Source organism: Lingula anatina, chromosome 1 (assembly GCF_051362555.1).
Source record: "Lingula anatina isolate TDL-2025a chromosome 1, LinAna3.0, whole genome shotgun sequence".
Classification (NCBI taxonomy): Eukaryota; Metazoa; Brachiopoda; class Lingulata; order Lingulida; family Lingulidae; genus Lingula; species Lingula anatina.
Window position 1 is genome coordinate 4,749,705 of NC_141767.1, and position 25,685 is coordinate 4,775,389.

At 37.3% G+C, this 25,685-nt stretch overlaps 2 protein-coding genes across 7 annotated transcripts; one reads left to right on the forward strand and one right to left on the reverse strand.

Moving 5' to 3' along the window:
* Positions 1–8,928: 8,928 nt before the first annotated feature.
* LOC106165605 (uncharacterized) lies at positions 8,929–13,034 on the forward strand. Of its 2 annotated transcripts, none has more exons than XM_013543858.3 (2): positions 8,929–9,101; positions 11,386–13,034. In XM_013543858.3, the coding sequence occupies exon 2, from the start codon at positions 11,684–11,686 to the stop codon at positions 12,710–12,712; it is 1,029 nt and encodes a 342-aa protein (XP_013399312.2). In that variant the 5' UTR covers positions 8,929–9,101; positions 11,386–11,683; the 3' UTR covers positions 12,713–13,034. The 2 variants fall into 2 exon arrangements, with proteins under 2 accessions (XP_013399312.2, XP_013399311.2); XM_013543857.2 differs by lacking the exon at positions 8,929–9,101 and adding an exon at positions 9,342–9,549.
* A 2,843-nt stretch (positions 13,035–15,877) lies between these two features.
* On the reverse strand, positions 15,878–24,444 carry LOC106165643 (uncharacterized). Of its 5 annotated transcripts, none has more exons than XM_013543944.2 (3): positions 24,224–24,444; positions 23,701–23,789; positions 15,878–19,438 (listed from the first exon to the last, which is right to left on the reverse strand). In XM_013543944.2, the coding sequence occupies exon 3, from the start codon at positions 19,433–19,435 to the stop codon at positions 17,879–17,881; it is 1,557 nt and encodes a 518-aa protein (XP_013399398.1). In that variant the 5' UTR covers positions 19,436–19,438; positions 23,701–23,789; positions 24,224–24,444; the 3' UTR covers positions 15,878–17,878. The 5 variants fall into 5 exon arrangements, with proteins under 5 accessions (XP_013399398.1, XP_013399395.1, XP_013399394.1 ...); XM_013543941.2 differs by having other exon boundaries at positions 24,123–24,444; XM_013543940.2 differs by lacking the exon at positions 24,224–24,444 and adding an exon at positions 24,112–24,219.
* Between the last annotated feature and the right edge of the window lie 1,241 nt (positions 24,445–25,685).

Below are 25,685 nucleotides of genomic sequence, written 5' to 3' on the forward strand. Positions count from 1 at the left end.
ATTCCATTGGTGAATTGAATTTATCAGAGAGAGCAAGTGACTTGGACTTCCCAACTTCTAATGGGATTCTTTTACGTACTCACAGGGAGGTGTAGAACTTGCTTTTGAAAAACTACTGGCTCACCATAGCATGGAATGTGTTTTCCCATCCGTAGTTTCTGCACTAATGTCAATGTTGTCGTCACCCTCATGGATAATATGACCACCATCACAGCGTGACACAATGCCATGTGGAATGTAGACACCATCTTGCTGCCTTTCTACTTCTAACTCAGCAATGTATGTCATTAATCCTTCTAATATCACCATAGGAGATGCAAATACCGTGGCTGTGAAAGGTATCTATCAAACTACAAGACCCAAAATCATTGTGCAGCAAGTCCTACTTGTAGAGGTGGAAGAACTTTGCAACAGCTGAACATATGCATTCAGCAATAGCCAGGCATCTTCTGTGTACACCATCAGAATGCAAATGCATCTAAGTTGGTTAATCCAAAAAACAAACTTTAAAGCAAATCTGGGACAAATAGGCTTAATTTCTGAGACTAATGTCACTTGGTAAGGGGTAGTATTCTGAAAGACCTTTTTTTTCTGTGTTTTCAAGATAGAAACTGCTTTGTATACATTGATTAATTGGAAGACAAGTGATCAGCATCTTCTGTCACTGTATCTTATGGATCTAGTGAGATTGATGAGCTCAGGTCTTGTATGATTCTTTGGGCAGCTTTGATAGCGTCACCTAAAGAAATCTTACTACAACACATAACAGCTAGTGGACTTCCCTTGTCCGTATTATACAAGAAAATGAAACAGCATCACCATAATGCTTTGTAGTCTCATTTTGAGCTTTTCACCTCGATAGTTGGACGCCACACTCTTAAATATTACGTACCATAATAAAATCTCTTTATTAAATAGAAAGTATCAAAATATTTAAAATAGTAATTTTAACATTGATAATCCACAAAGGTGCAATACAAAAAATAAGAATGATAATTTAACATGGGCGGCCATATTGGATTTGGCTGTCATTTTGAAGTTAACTGGTAGTTTTTTTTAATTTGGGAAACACACAGCATTCTTCAAAGCAATGTTAGAAGAGTGATATAATTTGTTGCATGCTGTTTACTTTCATGTGAGAATTTGACTGACAGGAAGTCACCAGCATAAAATGTGTAAATAATGTCATTTCGTTTAAATGACATTTAAATTTGCATTTATCATATTAAAAAAACAATTAAAATCTTATAAAACAACATCAATTCAAAGCCAAAAACTTATTTTAAATTTTGGAGGTTTTTTGTTTTTATATTGTATATGATTTTTTTTATTGTATAAATTTTGCCTTTGGAAAATGCTATTTTAGTGAATTTTAACAGGAAAATGGACGCCATCTTGAAAATGGTGGCCATTTTGAAAAGGTTGTATGAAGCATCATGTAGCATCAAGCATCTAGCACTAATATATGTGTGAGTTTGGCATTTAAAGATATTTTGTGATGATTTAGCTGAACTAAAGTCCACATCATGGAAATTTGCATTTCATGGCAGCCATTTTGAATATTTGAAAATTGACTGCTTAAACCTCTCCCAAATTTAACCAAATGCCACAATGTAATGTAATAATAACTACTTTATGTAATCCAGGCAATAAAGGTTATATGAACATTGTGGTTTTGATTTTATATGTAAAGTTTTGGAATAAAATGAGAAAATTTGACCAATATTTCACAAACAATGGCGGCCATCTTGAAAACGGCGGCCATCTTGAAATTCTGGTATGGTGTTTTTTTTAGCCCATAACATCCTTCATCACAAAACATGTAAAGGTTAGATGATAGACAATGTTTTAGGTATGTTTATCAATGATTTGTATTTTTAGAAAAAATGCAAAAAAACAGGCGGCCATCTTGGAAATTGTCCGTTTCCATGGTTACGCAGGCAATTGCCATTTCCACATCATGGCTAACTTTGACCAGCAGACTCTGAGCTTTCAAATGATATATAATTCAGGTCTGTGTATAAAGGGGACACTAAATCTGAAAATTTTGGCCTTCTGCCGCTCACCTATAGGAGAATATTGATATTTTCCCCGGAAAATCAATTTTGGCGGGTATTTTTGATGTACTGTACCTTTAACTTAGAAACAACGGGCTTATTCCGGGAATACATTAATTATCATTTCATTACCAACGGAGGTTAGGCTTTAGGTGAGTGTAGTGGGAAAAGACTTAATCCCTATGCGTAGGCTTTGTATTAATTTTTCGTAACGCGTTTCCTGTGTCGTTCGCGGTTCTCTCGCTCTTTGGCATCGTTCACCTCACATCCAAACCCAATAGAAAGGTGCAAATGAGGTCACAGGCATGTGCTCTTAAAATATTTACTGCACGTATTACAAACCCTGTTTGATTATTTTAGGGTCCCACATGAGGAAGTTTGTATCAAAGTTTAACTCTCCTGGAACCATGAATAATAAAAAATAATAATAATTCATCGTCTAGCCCCAAAAAGGAACACATGTTAGGCCTACTGTCACAAATGCAAAACGTCCAGCTGTGGAAACGTTTTACTCACGTTGAAAGTTCAATCATCACCGATTTTGTTCTTTAATTTATCACATACAAGTATAACGTTGTAAAAATGATAATTTTCCGCATAGTTATTTATTTATTTATTTATTTATTTATTTATTCAGTGACTTTAGTTTGCTTGTCACTGAATGTTATGAAAGTGGGGGTTGATACACCCTACTGACATTAAAATAAGCATTATATGAACTATTTTCCATTCGTGGTCCAAATATTATATTAGAAATGTCAAACAATCATGGAATCACAATATAGGCCTATTTTTCAGTCAGCAACAAAATTATTTTTCTGGGCAACATACGTCACGTAGTATTAGCCATGACGCGAAGCCCCTTGAGTTACAATTTAAATATTTATAATAACATCCTTACCTCATATATAATTTACCATGACTGAATCACTACAAAATATATCGGAACGACAATTAAAATTGTATGACCCAGAACATATGTTATTGGAACATAAATTATCATTTGGGCTCCTTACATAATGTATAGACATGGAAAGAATTGAAAGTAGACGTAAAATTGAGACAGTCACGGTTTTTTGTTCTGTACAATTACATGTTTAAAAAAATGAATACAACTTCGAATTCATACAATTTTATTTATTTATTTATTTATTTATTTATTTATTTATTTTATTTTATTTTTATTTTTGTTGTTGTTGTTGATATTTCAGCATGTGAAATGCACCTGTATATTGGGTTTGGGTGCTCAATGCTCAAGAACTTTTCCGTCTTTTGCTCAATACCTGCCGAAACGATTTTTAAGGTAGATTAGGACTATTCAGATATCTAAGTTAAATCCAAATTGTTTAAGAGAATTTGTTTATTTATTATTATTGATTGATTTATTCCAATGGTAGACCCAATGTACGTGCCTTTTTGAAATCGTGGGTCGTTCATTGCTTGGGATCTACACCGTGTAGGCTATGGTAGTAGGCCATACAGTTCGTGACTGGTGTGGCGAGATTCGGGTGGTCTGTTGTGCTCAGATAGTTCAACTGTCGTGCTCAGATAGTTCAACGAGTATTGAAAAATTGTTCTGAGTTTTCTTCTGAATAAAAATGGTGCACCGCTTTTGTTTTTATTGATGAGGCGTAATACAAATGTACACTTAAAGCATAGATTTATTGAAGAAAAACTATAACGGTCCAAGCACTACCGATCAGGAATCGCCCTGACCAGTAACAAGAAAAGTTTTCGGTCATTCATAATTCGATTTTGCTGATATTGACCATGTGTTTAATTGATTGCTTATCAGCAAACCTCGAGATTAACACGAAAAAGTATAAAATAATGAGTTGTTTTAAAATTCGTTAAAATTAAGATAATGAAATTTCTTTCCACCGTTTCGCTCTAAGCAGAACTATGCCCTGAGAACGTTACACGCCGTCAGGTTACACAGGTTAAGGAAATAAGATCTTGTTTCAAACTACAAACAGAGCAACAAGACAATATTCATCGTGAATGTGAACAAAAAAAAAGCCATATGAAATTATGTTTTACATACTATGTGCATATATATATATATATATATATATATATATATATATATATATGTACATTGGCTCAGAGAGAGAATCTCACGATTATGATACTGTTTTGTCTGCAACATTTCCTTTTTTTCCAGCTATTCGTCGACGATGTACCCTTGGCACATGGACCGACTTGTGAACAAGTGCAGCGTCTGCTTTGAGCAGGGCAGCTCCCGAAATTAGACTTTCCGTAACTGAGGCTCGTCACTTTCTCCTTTCAGTGTCAGTCAATGCTTCAGATGTTGAAGGGTTGATAATACAGTGACATGCCGTTATGTTCAAAATTGCACCTTTAACCTAAAAAAGAAAAAAAAGAGTGCAGGCAGTGGAAAATCCCCTCTCCGGAACACCGGTTACGCAAGTACATCAAGAACACCCGGTTTTCTCTTGCCCTTAACTTAACGACTCACACTGCAAACCCGACCGCAACACGCAATTCATGCAGGTTATTTTTGAAAACCCAGCTCTTGGTCCGACCAATCAGAGCACAAATACTCGAGACACCTACCTGTTTCATTCTTTCTATGTCTGTATTCCAATAAAACCAATAGGTGCTATAATTTTTTCAATTAGCGCATTAATTAGTGCCTAGCTGCTGCTATACTTATTCGTGCCGCAGTGTAACGAGCTCAGATGAGGCGCAGCTTTTGACTCGGTAGCATTACGAGGCTTGGGTTAACGCTTTAGATCTTTCCTCTGAAAGCGCTTTCTTTTCCTTTAAGTTTTTAAACGACAAAACTAGCTAGTCACGGAGCAGGGCCATGCTGGTCCCATATTACAGCATATTCTTAGGTGTAGCGCTGAGCTGTATCGGTTGGGTATGCAGCGCAATGAGAATGACAAAAATTGGAAGCAGGACTTTTCTGTTTGTTCCCCAGACGCCATGCCGCACTCTCTCGACCGAAGATCTCCACCGACAGCTGCGAAATGCCGAGAGTGACAACGATTTACAAGGTCGCGAACGGCGTTCTTTGGACATATTTAAACAAGACGAAAGAATATCTAAGCCTAATGGAATGCACGGTGATTTAGAGCGCAAGTTTGAAAAACAACAGGAAAAGGACGTACTACAAATGCTTTTCCCTATGCAGTCATTGGACAGCCTTTTTGATACTGAAGACCATGGGGTAGAAATGGACACTAGAGAAAAAAGCGAAGTACATGAACATATTCCAAAAACAAATATAAATCTGCATAGACATAACAATAGATATTTATCAAAACATTTATCAAATATTCGACATGGGAGGTCAATCGCCCGTCGCCGCCTTTCTCTACCATGGACTTGTCCGATGCGGACGGAATTTATCAAATCAGAAGAAGGTGTTTTTCCTCAGTACATTCAGTCGGTAACATGTACATCGAAAAATTGTAACTTTGGACACTGTGAGTGTGTCCCAATCAAAAGAACTATGAAATTGCTCAAATTCAATCCTTTCCGGTGCAATCCTGTCCCCTTGACAAACCACGGAGAGACAATCTACGAAGAAGTCTGGGAAGTAATTAGCAAAGAGGTTACCGTCTCGTGCCAGTGTGAACGTCGTGCGTAGCGATTGTCAAACTGTTTGTGTCATGGTATGGGTGCACACGGTGACTTTTCTTTTCATTTGAACAAAACTAACTGAGTGTCACTGATAAGACGTAAACGAGGAAAAACCTGGTTGGTAAATGAGACATGAGCGTGCTAGTGTTTACACATGAGCTCAAGAATGTACATTCCCATTAAAAATAATAGATGTTATATTTGTCAACCTAAGTTCATTTAGATTGGCTTAATTTAATTGTTATTATATCTTATTAGTTGTCATTAAAAGGAGTTCATGAAATTGAAACTAATGTAACGATTAGAAATAATCTATATTTTGTGCTTGCCTTAAATGACGATTAATCGGACGGATTAATATCGTTTCGTATGACATGGACGTTAAATGTCACGATAACTGGTAGGACCTAACATACGTTGTATAGCTGAACTTACTGTATAATTAAATCCGACTACATGTTTCTTACAAATCAGCGAAAGTGTAAATCCATTTGTAATTAAATATCTTTATGTTATCTAATAATTGTTTATTGGTTTGGCAGTTCATAGATAAGACGGGCATTAGATTTTGCTTGTTCAGTTGAAACCGTTTTTCGACAAAAGTTGTAATTAAATATATTTATGTTGTCTCGGATAATTGTTTATTGTCTTGGTAGTTGATACCGTGGGTGATAAGAGGGGCATTAGATTTTGCTTGTTCAGTTGAAACCGTTTTTCGACAAAAGTTCTAGATGTTTCTAACAAATCAGCAAAATTGTGAATCTCATTGTAATTAAATATATTTATGTTGTCTGATAATTGTTTATTGTCTTGTTAGTTGATAGCGGGGGTGATAAGCGGGTGATTAGATTTTGCTTGTTCAACTGAAACAGTTTTTCGACAAAAGTTCTAGGCCTACATCTCGTGCTATCGCTAAAAATAACATCTATGAACAGATCCATATAAATTTTACCATTACCAAAAGAAAGGGGAAAACATAAAGACCTAAGAGCTAATCTTCCTTTAACATCGAGTCTCCCAGCAGTTACTATATCAAGGTTGAATCTGGGGGGGGGGGGGGGGGGGGGGAGCAGGCAACTACCCCTCCTTTACCTCCTGAGGTATCCCTCTCTCCTTCTCCGCAACAAAAAGGATTTTGATCAAAACGAGACGAAACCAAGCAATATTTCAATCACTACAGGCATGCCTTGCTTATTATGACTCCATGCTTGTGTGGAGTCGGGGAGACAATCAGGAATCAGCCGCGTCGCTTTTGAACTATGGTCGGCCATATTTAGTCGGCGAATGAGTAATTACTTGGATCATCCATTCTGAATGGGGCCATAGTAAAACTGTCCTCATCTACCGTTTTATTTTTTATGCCCATGCCCCCCCCCCCCCCCCCAAAGCAAAATCGTGGCCCCGCCAGTGTATATTTAATTTTTTTTCACAGTAATAACTCTACACAGCTGTGATATCATGTTTTTATTTTACACATGATATTTCCACAACACGGAAAGAAACTCCCACTGTCGTTGAAATCTTGTATGAGAACCAATGTTGGAATCGTGCCCTATATTTTTCCATGACATGCATTAGAAAAACCCTATTCCTGCCACGGGGTGCTCTTCTTGATAATCTTTTAAGTACCAATATATACGCGGTTTGAAATAATCAAAGCGACTACGTTAAAAACACAAAATATGATTAAAAGAATGTAAAACTTATATTGTATTGAATTGTTAAAGTTAGACCCTACACGTATAGATGCAAAGATAGAAAAAAAAGTTCATTAAGTTCATAAAGAACATGTCTCCGTTTTATTGAGCGTCTGGAGGTCTACCGAACGATATTCCAGTGTAAACGACATGGTTGGAATGTGTCTGCTCAGTTTCTCTTGGATACACGCGTTTTCCTCCCATTTGGGACTTTAAATCGCCGACCTAAATAATAATAATGATAAACCCTTAAAGGATTAATAGCTGTTGAGGTATGTGTGAAATCCCAGGGTAGAAATCGGTTCTTGCAAATTCGGCTTGTAAGTTTTAAGCAACAAATGGTTGTTTCATAAGTTGGCCCAGAAAAATGCAAGCACGGTTCCACTGCGTTAATGTGACATTGTACCCGCCAACGCGTCTAATTGTTTCAGCACATTGAACAACAATGTGAAGACAATTACACTGGATTTACAATTATTCTCGAACAACATAAACTAGATTGCAGAAAAATTAAGGGGGGGGGGGGGGGGAGGAAGTGCCAGTCAATCTAATGAAATTGCATATCACCTTATTGTATTTATATTATAATGATACATCAATATATGTCTTGTATACATCTGACGTAGAAAAACACCCTATGAGGTATTGTTTTAACTCTTTATATGTCAAACTGTGATTTGAGTGCAAGGAACAAAAGATTTTTCTCCCATATGTAAGTGCAACAATGCTTATTTTTCTTTCTTCAAATATGGGTCATCTACAGTCCATATTTCTATCGCCAGACAAGAAAGCTTATGTTTTTAACTCGTATTATTGGAAAAGTTAAAGACCTCAAGAGAATTCAAGTATCTTTTCTGTAATTTGACTCACAATTTAATGATCATACGTAAATTAGTAAAGAAGTAAAGAAAAACATTTAAATTAAATGGAGTGCTGAATTTTAATAATTTTTGAAAACCTTAAAAACCCTCCTCAGAAAAAAAAAGATTTGCCCAAAAATGGTTAAAATGCACTTTTAGATAGAAAGGCCTTATTGTAAGAAGTAAACTTCTACGGACAGACCAGGAAAGTTCATGGTATACAAATATTATGATGATAAAAGTCATGATTTGCTGTGAGAAATAAAAGGTGATAAAAGTTATCTCGCTGCACTGAGAGAGACGAATTTGATTTGCATTTGTTGGGCCTTCTCAACAAACACATTACGGTTCAATACGCAGTGCATGCGAATCCGGCGTCTCCCTATACCCATCGAACTACCACAATTTAATGAAGGGTGTTTTGATCTTAAGATGGTTTTCTGCTATAGATATTTATTTTAAAGTGTTGTCCAAGAAAGACGGCATTTTCAAATTAATTCTGACTCACCCTCCCTCTATGTTTCTCTCTTTCTCTCTCTTCCCAACAAAGGGTTAAATTTGCCTATCGTGAACAAGATCTCGGTAAATTCAGTATGAAAACAACCACCCATTATGCAATTCTTAGATTGTTGTTAACTATTCAGGTGTCAACCAAATTATTTCCTTTATAAGCAAACTTACTGTTGTTGTTATTGCGATGATTGTAGATTTTGTTTACAATCAAATAGAGAACTACACTGTGTCAAACTTAAGTTATCAAAGAAAGCACCGTACATTGCTAGGGACGTAACAAGGCAGACAGGTGTTAGCTTAGTATATGGGCAGTGTATCCTGATTTGGATGGACTTAAGTTGTCTTACCCTGCATATTGTCAGGTAAGCCAAAACTGATAAATTAGTAACGAATTAGTTTTTTAAGTGCATTCCTAACTGTATAAATTCGTTCTTATGCTTTTCGTGAACTCCTTTTCATTTTTAGAATAATCTTATCTAAGGCGTTGGTAGGTGAACTCGCCCGAGTGAATAACTGTGTACACTTGTTTTGTTGTGGCAATGATCAGTTCTATCGTTTGCTCCAAACGGGTTGAATATAAAGTGGCCCCTTTAGTTCACGGTCTGTGTTGCGATAACCATCTACGTAACTTGGGAACAACAAGACTGTAATTGTATATTTCATACATTCAAAGAATTAAATTAAACGGCGTCATATATCACAACGGCATAGTACACAAAGTAACGAACGTCAGCACTTCGAGATCAATCGAAGTTTGGTGAGGCCTTGTCACGTTGTCTGTGGACTACCGAAGAAGTTCTCTGAATCAGGGTAAATTCATGTGTTTTATATTCCTTTTTTGTGACCATTTCTTAGTGCGGTGTGTTGAATTAACGTAGTTCGGTGACTGGTGGTTAAAGACTCGGGAAAATTGGTTCAGTTTTCCCACCAGAATTTCCACTAAAACACTTTGCTTAGTTAATAGTGGATAAATGCCATCTTCTGTGTTTTTTTTCTTTTGTCAAAAAGAATCTATGTAACTCTTTAGGGATATAAACAGGTACCTGTACAGTATAATAAAAATCCGAGTCTTGATGCTCTTTTATTTGCACGTTTTTTAATAATAATTGTTCACACAAAAAATACCTAAGTTCATCACCTGCTGCTTTAATACTTTGTACAGGTAAACTAGTTACACCTTGTGTGGTGTTTAAAAAAAATGTAAGTTGTTGTCCTCTGTACCGCCTAATGTATTGCACTGCAAGAGTGGAAAACTGCAGTGCGTTTTAATCTTTTCTGAACAGATTCTTTAAATACAAATGCCTTTGTTGCCCAGAACATTTCAGTTGTTGTTTGTGGTAGATGGTCGCGAAAAAAAGAAGAAAATAGAAGAAGAAAAAAAAAACTAGATTTTCTGCAGTTTTAGACTTCTTTCTGATACATGTAGGTAACTAACCGTTCCTCTATCGAGTTCCAATCTTAAAAAATAATATAAGGCATTTCTATCGCGAAAAAGAAACTTTTTTCATAATTTTTCATAACTTGAAATGTGCTTTTTCACCAATTCAAAACACTGTTTGAAAATCATTCTTAGTGGTTTTGAACTTTGAACAGGGATTTTAATTTCCTTACATAAATAGGATAGAAATGCCCGAGTGACGTACAAAAGCACAGGTATTTTTAACACGAAGACATAATACAAGGTTGGGTTAAACCTACTTATATAAAAAATACAATTTTTACATTATATTTTTCGATTATGTAAGTCACACAAGGGAAAGCTTAATGTTCCCCTCATTACCACTGATTTGGAGAGAATGAGATGGGCTAAAGGTATTCAATGCAGTGCAACAATGACCATATTTGTTTGAATCAAAAACATTGAATATCCAAAATAGTCCGAAATTTTAAGTCACAATAGATCAACAAATGTACCTTAACTACCGGCGAATTATTTTATTCATACTTTTTGCTGGTCAATATGAGATTACCAAGAGCAGTAAGCAATAGTTTGTGCTAACGGACTACTGGTTACGTATATGCGCATCAAAGGAAGTGTAGTGTCAACGACTTTTATACCCACTTCCAATCAATCCACGTTGCCTTGACTTGACTAAATAGGGTGAACAACGCCAAATTAAAATTCTACAAGTGATAGGGGAAACAATTCTAAAATTCTAGTATGTAATAAGATCCTTAGCCATTTACAGAGGCCCAGATTCAATATTTGGTTTAACCAGTACTTGATGTTCATTACCTACATCGTGCTGCACCTTACACACAAATAACCGCCCAACAATCGGTATCAATTTCGTTTTACATATTAGATTGTATAGTTTCTTCTTGCTTCGAACTATAAATCTAGAGTTGTTCTTCAGTTGTGCGCCGGGATAAAAGCTGTAAGAGGAACCGTGAATTGTGACATATAATGCGATTGATGAACCCATGTAAAACAAATTTTAGAATAATAGAAAAGAGGTCCTAGGTAGAAGAGGCGTCGTGCCCATTTCGAAGGACAAACATAGCCAGACTGAAAACGGTCACATTTCAATATTGATCCCCGAGATTAGGAGGGCTCTGAAAGGGTATGCAGAGATTAAGGATGTTTGCACGATACTTATGTGGGAATATCTCTAATTTCATTTAATGTGTTTGTATTATTTACAGGTTACTTTGGGCACCTGTCACAAATAGCAAGGCGACACGGACGACGTGAATATGATCATCATACATCCCGAAAAGTTAATGCATAAGGTCTACAGCAATTATTGAACCAGCTTCGATTTAATCCAACGGGAGCTTCACATATCCACTGACAGGATAAAGTAAATTGTGGAACAAAAGACTGAGAGAACACATTCAAGATGCATATTGATCAATAACACATATAACATAAAGCGTTGTAGGATAAATCAATATTCCTAGAGGCAAAGGAAATTGAATAGAGGGCACTGTCAGATTTGTTATGATAAACATTAGCGTGTCTATGCGTTTGCCATCTACTACATGTACCATGGAAAATGGCAGCGAGTCAACGCGGGCGCAATCTGCACGAAGGAAATCAAGCACTAAGTACGCTTGGGGTCCAAGTGCTGGGGAAAAAGATGCGGACAGAAGAGTAAAAGATGAAAAAACTGAAAAGCTTCCCCGATTACTGCGAAAAAAGGAAGGTTTGATCACAGCAGTGAGGCGCTCTCAGTCATCTTCAGCGAGAGAACAAGAAGACGAGATCGAAAGAATAAAAAGGGCCAACCGGCGCGAGTCGCTTGCTTTTGGCAACGCTACTGCTGATGAAAGTCGCCCAAACTCAGCGAGGTCCATTTCTCCAGATTCCTCGGCTGTGACAGGAGGGGAGGGTGGTGGCAACAGCTCTCAGAATATCTGGATTGAATTTGAAAATCATATCAAAAGTATAGATGACGATTCTTCGAAAATTAGGACTTTTCAACAAAACAAAGTTAACTTCCGATCTAGCGAGACATTTCAAAAAGTTGCTGGAGAATTCCGGAGTGAAAAATCAAGACAAAATATAGGGTTTGGGACAAATTTGAGGATAAAAAAATTCACAGCAAACAGGTCAAATAAGCACCAAGAAACGGAACCACAGCATGGAGAGAATGAGACAGAGACAGAAAACCAGATAAACCCAGAAAAAGAAACAAAACAAGGAAAACCAATGCGTTGGTCTGTTATAAAGCAAGGGGTTAAGGAAGTGCAAGAGGAGAAAAAGGAAAAGACGCAAGAAATCTTACAAGCAGCATCACAATTAAATGAAATAGACCTTAAAAAGCAAGATCTTTACATTAGGTACGGGATCATTCCTGCAAAGGGACATGCCAAACCAACAAATACAATGATACCTAAAATCAACCCACGTTTTGTATCAAAGGAATTTTTAGCGTCATATAAAGTTCTCCACCCGACCTTAGACTATTTGGACTACAGAGAGGGTCGAACTAGACGTGGGAGAAGGGTGCAATCCGCTTTCACCTGACACATTCTAAACATAACAACTTTACATGGCGCTTGGTTCAGTATGTTACATTTCTGAGTCAACAATGAATGGGTCATGTGGGTGATACAAATAAACCGCCCGCATTAAGTCAAACTATATCGGTTGGTTGGTTGAAGCTGGGTGACACAAGAGAAGCATTCCAGTTCTTTTATTTGTCAGTTTTTTTATTCTCCAGTTACGCTGTATATATTTCGTTAAGCGGGCTATCATATTTTGTCACACAATGTTTTGGCTTCAGAAGCCTTTTTTTAGTTATTCTTTATAACGCAATGCAATAATTCCAAATAAAGTATTTATAGAAGAGGAGTGTTGAATCGATGTACCTAGAATTAAAAATATACTCAAGCCGGCAAGTGGGCTACGTCATCATGGACTCCTTACAGTGGCTGCCTCTCCTCCCTCTACAAAATACCCTGATCCCCTGTCGTCTTTATTCCCTTGTGATACGTTGGTGAATGTGTATCTTCACTAAGTATGAAAAAGTATGGCTTGATATGAGCTAGTAAGCACTTGTAGTATTATACATGTAGGCCTATATGGCGTTTGGGAGGGGCCAGAGGGCTAGGCCTGCTTATTCAAAACCACAGCTGGTTTAAGTTGTTCAATAATAAATTTAATACTAAACAATGTAGAGAGTCATCCGGCCGTATTTACCCAAATAATTTTTTTAATCTAATACTGGACTTTCAATTTACTCTTTGGTTACGTACCAAGACAGAATAGTTCTACCTGTCTTTTCGATCAGCAGACGGGCTGAAATCTCCGAGAGGGAGACACAAATTAAATTAAGTCCAGTAAAGTAATATTTATTTATCAAGAATTATAATATTCATCATCATAATCCTTTTAATATCTCTATTTCGTATCAGATCAACTCAAAAAGTGAACAGAAGTCCGATACGAGAAGAAAAAGTACGCGATCTGAACAGACTATTTCATATTAAATAAATCGTTGAAATGTAAATTGCTGTAGTTGAGCAGTGTCTGAACACAGCGCACTCAATAACGCAACCAAACCAGTAGAGCTGGTCATTGTGATCCCACTACCAAGGAACGTCGAGATCGTTATCAATACTAACATGCACCGGTATTTTATCATAATAGGGGAGACCGGGGCTAGTTGGCCCAGTTAGACACTTTTGGCCTTGTCGAGCCAACTAGGAGTGGGTTAGAGTAACAAAACCGGTTTCAAAGTAAGCCCCATGAACTAAGCTACGTATGCAACGTCATTATTTTTCAAATATAATGCCAGGTGGCTCACAATTTGACAAAAAACGCAGTTGACGTCAGGGGGGCCAACTTGCCCCGCCATGGGGCAAGTTGGCCCCAGGGTCGGGGCAAGTTGGCCCCCCTATACGAAAATGAAGTATATATCCCATGTAAACGCCTTGAAATACATTTTTATAAATTTTTAATTTATTTAATTGATTTTTGAGAGTCTTTGATGAATAAACAGTTCAAATGAGGCAGATTTATTGAGGTTTCCGTACGTCACGTTGTTGGGGGGGGGGGGGGGGGGGTATGTGTTGCAAGAACCAAAATATCTATCAATAAAATGTGTTTTGTTTTAATTAAGAATAAATAAATAATGGTATAAAGAAGGTTTTTAATGAATGAAAACGAATAATAAATTTTCTTTTTAAAAGAAAGTAACAAATTCAGTTTTAAACCATTGAGTTTGTTTCAACAATGGTCTCTAGCTAGGGAGGGGTGGAAAATCCCCTTGGGGCCACATATAACACTATAAATACAAAGGGAATCCCCTTACAATGAATTAAGGCAAAATAAATGTTTTTCTACGGAAAGTCCAATGGATTTGCTTTTTAATACTTACAATCAACAGAATATTTCTAATATAAATTTTCAAAAAGACATCAGAGAGAAAATTAAAAAAAAAAAAACAATCAGACGGTAATAGACATCGGCAAGCTTTGTCAATTTCATCAACTTGTTTATTTCAAACAGCGTTGCGCGCAAAGGTTTGTGGGTAATATGAGGGTCCAACTTGCCCCGAGTCAAGGGGGCCAACTAGCCCCGGGTGCACATTATTTATTTTAAAGGATGGTAGCCATTTATGGTGCTAGAATGAGCAACGATGATACATATCTGTGAAACTTGAAACAATGAGCTTCAGTTTGATGCCCTATACATATCTTATATTCGATCAAAAGCCTATGAAAATAGATTTTTAAATCTCTTAAACAAAATTACTTTTAGGTGCAAAAATCATTTATTTCGACTCACCGCTTAAGTAAAACTTTTTAACGTCCGACACTTCCTTAGCATTGTAGGCTACGGTCACTTTGCAAGAGTATGTGGCCAATTTTTTTACCTCGTAGTTACTTTTTCATAAATTGACGGGGGGCCAACTTACCCCGGGGTCCAACTAGCCCCGGTCTCCCCTAGTCTCTGATGGCATTGCCTCAATATGCTTCAAGTCAAATTTTGAATTCTACCAATGTAGAATCATATAAATTTTGTTAGCAGGAAGTAAATATTAAAACAGATTTTGGTGTTTTTCCTGTCTAATTAAAATCTAACCTTTCCGTTTGTATAATATACTTTTTAAAACATATGTACAGAAAAATCAAAAGCCGCGAACGCAATCTTTTAAATCAGTCTTTCATATCTTTTTTTCTTCCTGTAAAAGGCAGTCATTAAAAACATAAAGCCCCCCCCCCCCCCCCCCCCCCTTTGTGCGATAGGTGAAACTGGCATCGCTGTGGTCGTAATAAAGGGGCACAAGCATCGCTTTGGTTGCAGAATGAATGCTCAATGATCGGCACGTCAAGTATTTTTATTTTACTCTCAAACGAGGCCGTACTGTGGGACGCAGAAAGGACGCCGTCCGGTGTAAGGGGGGCTTTAAGAAATGCATGTAGAGTTTACAAGACGGTTTATAGTAGGTCCTGGGAGACCCGCGGTTTAACGGGCTATATAGGTACTACAAACAGGTAGTGATTTTCAATAGTGGTATCTGCAAGCCAAGATATTCAGAGCGATTGGAGAACTGTCTCTTCACAAACATTAAATAATGAAAAATAATAAATAAATAAATAAATAAATAATAAAATACTCATAAAATACTCATTAAATATTATCGTTAAAAATCACAAGTCAACATTCAAAATTTGCCCAATAAGAAACAGTTAAATAATTTTATTGTTCTGAACAATAAACAGAGGAAAATCGTCACACAGACAACTTTGATATAAATGCGCCGAAAGCAATACATTTTGACACACTGGAGACAATGCAATTTACACACTACAAACACATAGTAAATAAAATACGATTCAGCTACGCATTTCACACCATCTACTTACAGGACAAGAAAACCGTATGGTGCAGTCGAAATAACGAAGACTGCTCGTCTCTTAGTTATTATATTAATGTCTCATATAATATGTTACCTAAAGTAGTGAGGTTCCTAGTTTTACAGATATTGTGACCAAGCTCATAGCCGATATACACAAAGCGGAAAAGAGAAATTTTAAAAATACTGCAAAGTAACCAATATATACAATATTCTCAAAATATTTTCTAATGTTATTCACCAAAAGAGGTAACGCTGTAGTGTTCCGTAAAACTAAAATGTTCCCCATCAACCGCATGTCGTAATGGTTTGACCCACAGATGCAGTATTTCATTGGGGAACAATCGAGGTATTCTTCTATACAATAATGCACATACTTCTTTGACAAATACACTTCCTGCGCAGATAAGTGTATGTGTTATATTACAACATTTTATTTTTTACACACATAGTTTTGTCTCTATTCAATGCAGAATGTTGACTTACACATTAATTATTCAATAAGCTACTTTAATGTCTCTACATTTTAGACCATATGGCACTCGTGAGGAAAAGAAAATCCCCTAAAAGCATAACAATTCAATAGTTTGAATACGAAGAACGAAGAGTATTTCGCATTAATACGAAGAGAATCATCCTCTGTAGGAAAATCGAGTTTAATAAATCTGTTCACATTCAGAATACATTATGAAACCATCGTCGGGCTTTTGCAAAGCCCCGCTTACATGCACATATTTGTCTTCACTTTAGGAAATCATCAACAACTCTTACCCTATGCAAGATGTATAACAATCTCAAAATTCACGCAGTGCTAGTCCTTTGGTGATAACTACAATCATGAGGTAATAAAGTTGTTTGTTTTTCTTGCTTGCGATACCTGCCTGTCAATTCTACATTTAAAACTACCAATTGTCATGTAGGTCCAATGGAAATGATATTGCATGACATTCTGAAAGCACAGCTCTCTGAACGAAGAGATATAGAAAACAGTGCTATTTGTTCCTTCAATTCCCTTAGGATGAAGTCTACCTGAGATGCTATTATACAAACAGGTTGGTCAGCAGCTCCCGATGCTGCATCGGATACATGTATTATACATATTGCTGGTGCTGTTTGCCTCGTCATTATGATATCTTTTCTTTTCTTTTTTTCTTTTTGTCTACATACTGCATGTAAAACTGCATCACGATGATGAAATGAGGTAATATAGATAATAGCTATAACGGCATAGCCGTACATAACTTGTAATAGGTCCACAACAAACACTGACATTCTAGAAAGCAAAAAAAAACTTTTAAACAGTTTTTTCACAAAAGTAGCATCCCTTATAATAGACATTAACCCTGAAATACCAATTTCGGTTTTATAAACTTAAAAATGATCCAAAAAAAATTAAAGATTGTATTCAGTAATGTTATACAATTAATTAAACACTATATAGGTAACTATTATTAATATGATTTAAAACAATTTGTCTTGACAACCTTGCATTTTTCAAGCATCTTTACACATGAAAAAAGTCTTGACATCCAAGAACAGCTTGACAAAACTCACAGGCTGATCCAAAAACCGATTGAAGGGTCCAAATACATGTTTTGAACGGCACTCAAAAGCTTATCATCTTCTATGGCAGCGTTACACCATCCCTCGCATACCGTTCTAGCATAGGCACCTGAGAGATTTACTGACCAAAAATATATATTCCAAGATAAACTTATACCCGCAAGGAACCCGCTTATAACGAGGGTATGTGGATTTTACTTTAAGTGTAAGTTATATATATATATATCTATATATAAGCCGCATTTCCGTTATTTGATCCTCGACACCTATTTGGAATCCGTATTTTCCTCTGTCGATCCATTTTCACTTTTCCCACCAGAGGACCGCTTTTTCTCAATCATTCCACGCAGCACCGCGATTTCTTCTGCTAGGCCTTGTAGTTCTGTCCGAAGCGTCTTGTTCTCGTTCTCTAGATGATCTGTCTTGGCCTTACGCTGTTGGATGAGAGCCTTTCTGTTCTCGCGGCATTTGCGTGCAGCTTCGTTATTTCTTCGGCGGCGCTCGGCATATTTCGGATCAATGAGGTATCTGGAATTCCCTGCCCCATAAGCAGTTTCAGAATCTGAGGTATGAGAGGCGGCCTCCGAATCACTGTCGCTGGTGTATGTGTTCACATCTTCTGCAATGACCAAGCGGTTTTGGCCTTCCACGTCTTCCGCAGTGCCTGGCATATCTGGCTTACCTTGATGAGTTGGTGGCACGGACGAGGATCCTGCGGTTGACGGTGTCTTGGACTCGCTTGGCTTTTTTGGAACGCACGTCAGGTTCAGTGGACTTTCACTTACAGCCACCTCAGCGAGGGCATGCAAACCATCAGGGGCGTTTTTTCTTTCGGACAGCTTTGTGATCGCAGGAGGTATCACTCTGAAATTATTGACCATTGGCAAAACATTTGGAGCAAGTCCCGAATGCATCAATAACGTGTTGAAGGCACTGGCATTCATATTGTGCGGGAACATGGCCGAATTAAGATGCGCAGGAATAAGAGGTAACTGCATGTGAGGAAGAGACGTTTTGGAGCCCATAAACTGAGGAAAAGAATTTACTGCGGCATGGTTGGTGTTGACTTTCTCGGGAGTGCATGCTCCTGCCGCCCTGAGCGCTGCAGAGATGGAGTTCTCTGGTGGTGTAGTTGTGGTAGACATGCTGGTTTTGATTGAATGCGTTGTGATACCAGTGGCAGCGACGTGCTTGGAAACCGCCGGAGATCTGGTGATTACACTTGAGGTAGTTGAGTCGCGAGAGTCATGGAGAAAGTCATCTGGTGGTTCTACTTTTATCTTTTTTGTCGGAGGTTCCTCACTCACCTGTTGCCCGGACACAGGCGGATTGGTGTTGCTGTTGGCGCTTTCGCCTTGAGAATCTGAGTCTACTTTCATTGAAGAGTTCTCGTCAGAGAAACTTGTGTCATCTGGAACTCCGAATTTCTGTTTTAATGCTGCCAGTTCTTTCCTGAGGGAATCGTTTTCTTGACTAAGTTTAGTTATCTGTTGTTCTGTTTTCATATCATGGAAACGCCTTTTTTCGCGAGATCTCTTTGCGGCTTCATTATTGCGGCGTCTTTTGTCCCAGTATTTGAGGTCTTTTCTTTCCTCTGGAATAAATTCTCTCTGGCGTCGAGGAGGTATGATTTTAGGGGTGACTGTTGGACCACCAGATTCTGCGCTGATGGCTCTGGCTGGTGTATGGATATTGCTTACTAACATAACTGGTTTTACTACCGCTACGCCCGATGTGACCACAGACTGGGGGTACGGCTCGTTGGAACTCAGAGCAGCTTGAAGCTTGGAGTACTTCGGTTCAGCTTCTTCGTCGGTGGACATCCTCTAGAAATGGATACATTGATTAACTATAAAATTATACAACAAGGCAGCACAGCTGTCTAATGGTAGGTATGTAAGTGTCATTGACATTAAAACAGTCTAAAATTTGAAACACATGTTGCATCTTCAGTATATTTCAATAAAATTTTGAATAAATCGTAATTAATGTTATTTTCAGATTGTCACTGAAAAATCTGTTGAAAATTTTATTTGCCCAGAATCTCCCTCAACTTGTATTTAATATGTATCGTTTTTCACTACTGCACTGCATTTTCCTTCGCTGCATCGTGACCTTTAAACTTGACTATAATCCCCGCAAAACGAACTCGACTCTACCCGCCCCCCCCCCCCCCACCCCAATACACCAAAAGCAGAATGGCAATTTGTGAATTTATTTGCTTAATTCATGAAGAGTGAAATAATAACACTAAATTTTAAATTATGTACTAGTTATTGCTATTAAGGACACCATTAAAAACATAGAATTGAATAGCCATGGCGATGACATCTACAAAATGACAATTTGTGTAAAGCATAAAATCACAAAAAAAAAAAAGAAAAAAAAACATAACCTATAGAAAAAGAACGCAATCAAATTGTTTTTGTTCAATTGAAGCTGCATATTGGTTCTATGAAAATTTGGTTCTATTGAAAATTGGGGAATGTTAGCTAACACGATATTTCATTTATTTTGTTAATAACAAAATCGTATTGCAATATAATAAGTAGCACATATACCGTATATGATCATGCACTATTCATATTGTGGACATAAAAAATTATGACTATCTCAAGGATTACTACCCATGAGAATCCAAACACACATCTAAAGATTGTCAATTGTAATATCAAAACTTTTAAAGGATTAACATGCCTTTGGGGTAAATATACAGGCTATCAAAAATAGATGGAATCGATAAAAGGTAACATGTATCCCCCAACGTTGAAGAACGCAAAATCCTTTCCCTTTGGCCTTTACTTTCGTGCTTTCTCAAGTTCAAACCTTGTTTTTGAAGACTGCGTCCAAATTTGTCCACGCATTTCATTAAAAATGATGAAGCTTCAATGCAGTCTCGCCCAATGTGTAACTGTTCACACACTAAATCTTTTGATAAAATCTTTGTAACGCTCACTTTTTACCGTCATCGGCTTTGTTCAAAGCAACATGCATTATTCGACAAGGAGCAAAAAAATCAATACCTCGAGCGTAATACGTCATACTTTCGTTTTGCTATTTTTTCTGTGCCTGGGCATTGACATTTGAAACATTTGACATGGAAGTGGAGTGGAAGTGAAACCCGTTTGTGTATTATCAACAAAGTCCTTTGTTCGGAGTGAATTTAGAAAAAAATGACTGTATGAGGATTAATTTTTACACTGTTGATTATCTTTAGTTCTACTGTCACTAATCCCCAATACATGCCTACAAATGTGCTCATTATTGATTGAAAAGATCGACTGGCTAATACCTCTCCCGTCGACCCGCGTATTGAAATAAAAGATATATACAAAAACAAATCCAATCGGGCTTTTTACGCCCAAAAAGGAGCATAAAAATAACTAAATTCATTATCTTATGTGGAAAAAATCCTAGGGTTCTTACAGTGCACGTGTCTAAATGGCCGCTAACCCAGTTTTACTGGCCTATGTCCTGGTGGCCCGGATTGAACTTAGCCTCAGGTGATAGTTGCTGAGGTCGTCCACATACAGCAATATTGATTTCTTCTCCGATGCCACCTAGGGGGCGCTTTGGGTTGTATAAATTAAAAACATCGAACCTTCAATTGAGATTTGAATTCGTTAAAAGATTTAGGGGTCAGTCAAGTTTCCATTACGCGTTTAGGTCTTCTGAGTTGAACATGATACTGCCCCGTGCACAGGTTAGGTAAACACCAAGAGACAGATGCATGGCGTTAAAATGTCTAAGGTTGCTTGCTTTAATCATGCTGAAGTTTCACTTCTCTAAAGGCAAGGGCATTTTGATAAATATTCCTCTGATTGGCGGTCGTTTCATTATACCACGTTACTATTCATAGCGTTGACCTCATTTTTGTAAGAAAGCAGGTAATCTCGGGTCAACCATAACGTCACGCGAACAATATATAACCAGATAGTGTAGATACCTTTAGATCAATAATGGACTTACGTAAGTTTTACTGGTATAAAGGGATTTAGACCGCGCCTTGTCAAATCTTGCCGGTGTAGAAGCGTCTTCCTCTTTAGATAGCCGGGATGCTATTTTGCAAAGGTTTCATGTCTGAAACCCTTTAATTTTTTTGCCTGACAAACGAAATCTTTCGTTCCAAAAAGAAGAAACATGCAGCACAAATAAATAGCTTAACGACCTTCACGTCGCACACGCACTAGTTAACGCGCTTACCGAAGGTTCAATGTACTTTCATTCTATCATATTGTAACACATGCAGATAAATAATTTATCCATAAAACTTATTGGTTCACTTTTTCCCCTACTAGCTGTGCCGTTGTTAGGCTACTTCTGTAGACTACTCGCCACACTCCTTTTGATGGGTATATCGACAATGAGATGTTTACATGTTCGGGTCACTCCAGGTCACGAGGCCTTAGTTCACCATCATGAATATTCTACGCTTTATAAACAGGCTGCGCTGGGTCGATAAACTGTTACCTGAGCGCACAGCAGGTTTCATAAATACACGGGTAAAGAATAAACTGATCAAACAATGATGGGCAACCTGAATTCACAAGAACTCGCACAAACAAGGCGAATTGAATAACCAGCGGATGTATGTGCGGTGAATCGACCTCACATTGCATGAGCTAATAGGCAAATGACGAAATACTTGGCTGATGATGCTTGGGTACAAAATCTATATGGCCATTATACTTAATGGAGATTGCGATTCATTTTTATAAAATATTTCAAGAAAATAAATGCAAGACAACAGCGATATTTGCATTAGTCGATAAGGAACTTAATTACTCAGTGCATATAGGTCTTTACTTATATTATAAAAAGTTACCAGACGAATCAATACGATATTTAGAAATCAATACAAAATGTTTAGGCGTCCCTCCGATTTTTGATACCACGAGTCTGCTCATTACATTTGGTAATATTAAACTACCTGCAAATTTGGAAGGGTGGTCGAAAACAGCATTTAAATTGTTGTTTACTAACTACTGAATTTCACAAAAGGCTAATTTAGCGTGATGTAACAAATGTGTCCACGCCATGCATGTTGTTTAACATGTTGTTAAATATTTTCATCAAAACAATCATAATTTTCTCCCGGTTACATCCTTTCTTTGCTCCTGGGCTCGAGCTCCAGTTAATCGCACACGATAGATTACAGCAGACGACCACTGGATGCTGAAATATTTACTCTGATATTTCCTGAGAGGTTACGTCAGCTGATCCTTAAGACCAGCCTGCAGTATTGGCCAGGAATGATGTAATGGTAGGTCGGGCAAATAAACTAATGAAACGCCAATCTTACGAACTTAATTCTGGACGCCAGAGTCATATATGTACTGCAGTCGATCTACTTTATAACACTTTTGAGAAAACCAAAAATCGCGGTGAAGGATGGAAACATTTTATCAAAATATTTGTACGTAAAGGCAAATACAACACTGATAACACGATCCTTTCTCCTGAACATATAAATTGCAGCATATAGTTTAAGCTGGGTTATACGGATTTGTTGTGTAATATCATTTAGAACGTGAGATAACAATTTGGCCACTCTGACACGGTACTATACCGAAAATTATTCGGGCCAACAAAAAATATATTTTGTTACAATGTTAAAACTACATACAGTGCGAGTGGATATGAACAGTTTGATAATTTTTGTTAAAAGTTGTTGACATGAATTTACAAGATAACAGATGTTCACCAATAAACTCATGATAACGTGCTGCCGGTGTGTTAAATGTGTGTCAAGATTACCTAACATCTTGTTACTGAAAAAAAAAGGAAATTATCTTCAACTGTTTGACCATCTGCTGCTGTAAACATACCTTATAAGATCCCATATTGCATGAACAGTGGTTTCTTGGCTTAATCTATATAAATCCTTCAGCAGTTGTGACACTGTGACAATGTTCTGTCGTAGTTGTTTTCTGTCGATCGGACAAAATCCTTCTGAGCTAATTCAATTTGCTAAAGGGTACTTCAATCGAACTCTAAAGGCATTTCCGTGTCACAGGAGGATTGCGATTCTATTTACGTGCGTTACCTTAAATGAACCCACTTTAATGGCACTAGCGACTGGACTCACCTCATTTCACCTCTGTTATTTCACCTCACGAGGACATTGGCATTCCAGTTCAATCGCGCCCAGTTTTCTATGCTCTATCTGCGGCATCCCTGAAAACGTAGTTGGATAAGCTTCACAGAACCCAGTCTTATGTAACATTAGTATCTAATCTGACGTAACAGAATTGGACTAAAACCACACCTACCGCTCTGACGTCTATCGTTACCAAATGACCTTAGATAACACATATATGTGAATGCAACTATAACATCGACAACGCTTGACCCGACTTCATCAACAGAAGGCCTTACCCATATCTGTACTGCTTTAAATGGTTCCTGATCGAGTTTTAAGAATCTTTAGTGATCAATAAACATGACATACAACACAAAACTACGAACTGTTCGACTTAAATGCAATAACCATACTTACATAACACTTACATAATTAGTGGTGGACTGCAGCACATTTCTAGATTAAATAATGACCTCACTATTGCGCGCGCAGCGCACAAGCAAAAAAATTCAAGATGTCTACAACTAACCCAGTTTTTGGTGTATTCTTCCACCTGATGACGTGTGCGTACTGGTTTACCCGACAAGGTCACCGGCTTGGCCGCAATAAAACTACTGCTGCCTATGAGGTCATCGAGACGCAGAGATTTCCAATTTAACAGTAAACCAGGCCGGCAGAACTAACGGATGATTAATTGAGATAACTTCTTGGCAAGCGTGGTTATGACAGTGTTTTTCGGTCCACCTACATTCGCTCGATATTGCCCATGTTCTAAGGTCATGTTAAGGATACCAGCCGCCTGCTGCATTAATGATTGTGTTAGATACGACAGCTGTGAACTTTTATACTGGTTCATATAACATGATATAAAATTGTTCATCTTAGAATTTACGTTAAGGTCACAAGGGATTCAATTGCTGTCGAACCCACAGAACAGCTGAAACAACACGCCCCCTCTAACTTATCACAAATCTGCCACATATAATAAACGGTCAAAATTAGAACAATATCCAACAGACGTCTTTTATATGAATTTCATAATAATAAAATTAATCTTTCAGCAAATAAATGTATCTTCATGCACGTACGTAATAACATGTGCCCTGCGTTACGTTAGTGTTATATGATCAAAATATTTTGACCGGAAGTTTCTCCAAAATATATAAACCATTTTCATTGAAAACAAAACCAAAAAGAACGTTACTGCACTGATTAAATGATATTATAAAACCATGCGTTATACATGTCAATATATCATAATATAGTACGTTGCATAGCATAGGGCTTGATATTAAGTATGTTTATTTATTCATGATGGCTCTTCTTTGAGGTACTGGCAAGCGGTTTGACGGTTCTCAACGATGGCGATGTGACAGTATTTCCGCTCTCTTGTGTCAAACAATTCAAATCACAAAAACAAGCACAGTGATTCATTTTTCTCAGAATGGCATTCGTAGTACCAAAATACAACACATTCAATACATTTATTAATTTTATTTTATTTTCATTTTTTATACGACCTCTCAAAAAGTTCTGATAATTTTTGATTTGTTACATGTGTGAAATGTGGAACAGACATTGGCGGAAAATACTCTAAACAAACCAGTTAATATTCCTTTTTGATAATATATACACAGGGAAAAATCTACCAAAACATTTACTTTATTCAACGAATCGCTTTGTATGGAATATGGAAGAAAAAGCTTACTGTCCATTTTCCTAACATTCTCTTATCTGGCACCGCGGATGGCACTAGCATTTTTGTTGAAATTTGAAGGTCATGAAAAGTTATCTATGAATTAATAGAATATTTTTTTCTTAAATTATGAGTCTGATCAAGAAAAAAAAAACAGCAAAGTTTGAAAACTGCAACATTGGACCTCATGGGCAGTTAGCGGTGAATCAATATTACATCTAGATTCTAATTAGTGCGGGAGATCACGTGATGCAGTTTTGCACAAGCACAGCAATCTCTCAGCCGACAACAATGG

What these genes read in the sequence shown, in the direction of transcription:
- LOC106165605 (XM_013543858.3), top strand. Translation starts at nt 11,684, where the DNA reads ATGATAAACATTAGCGTGTCTATGCGTTTGCCATCTACTACATGTACC.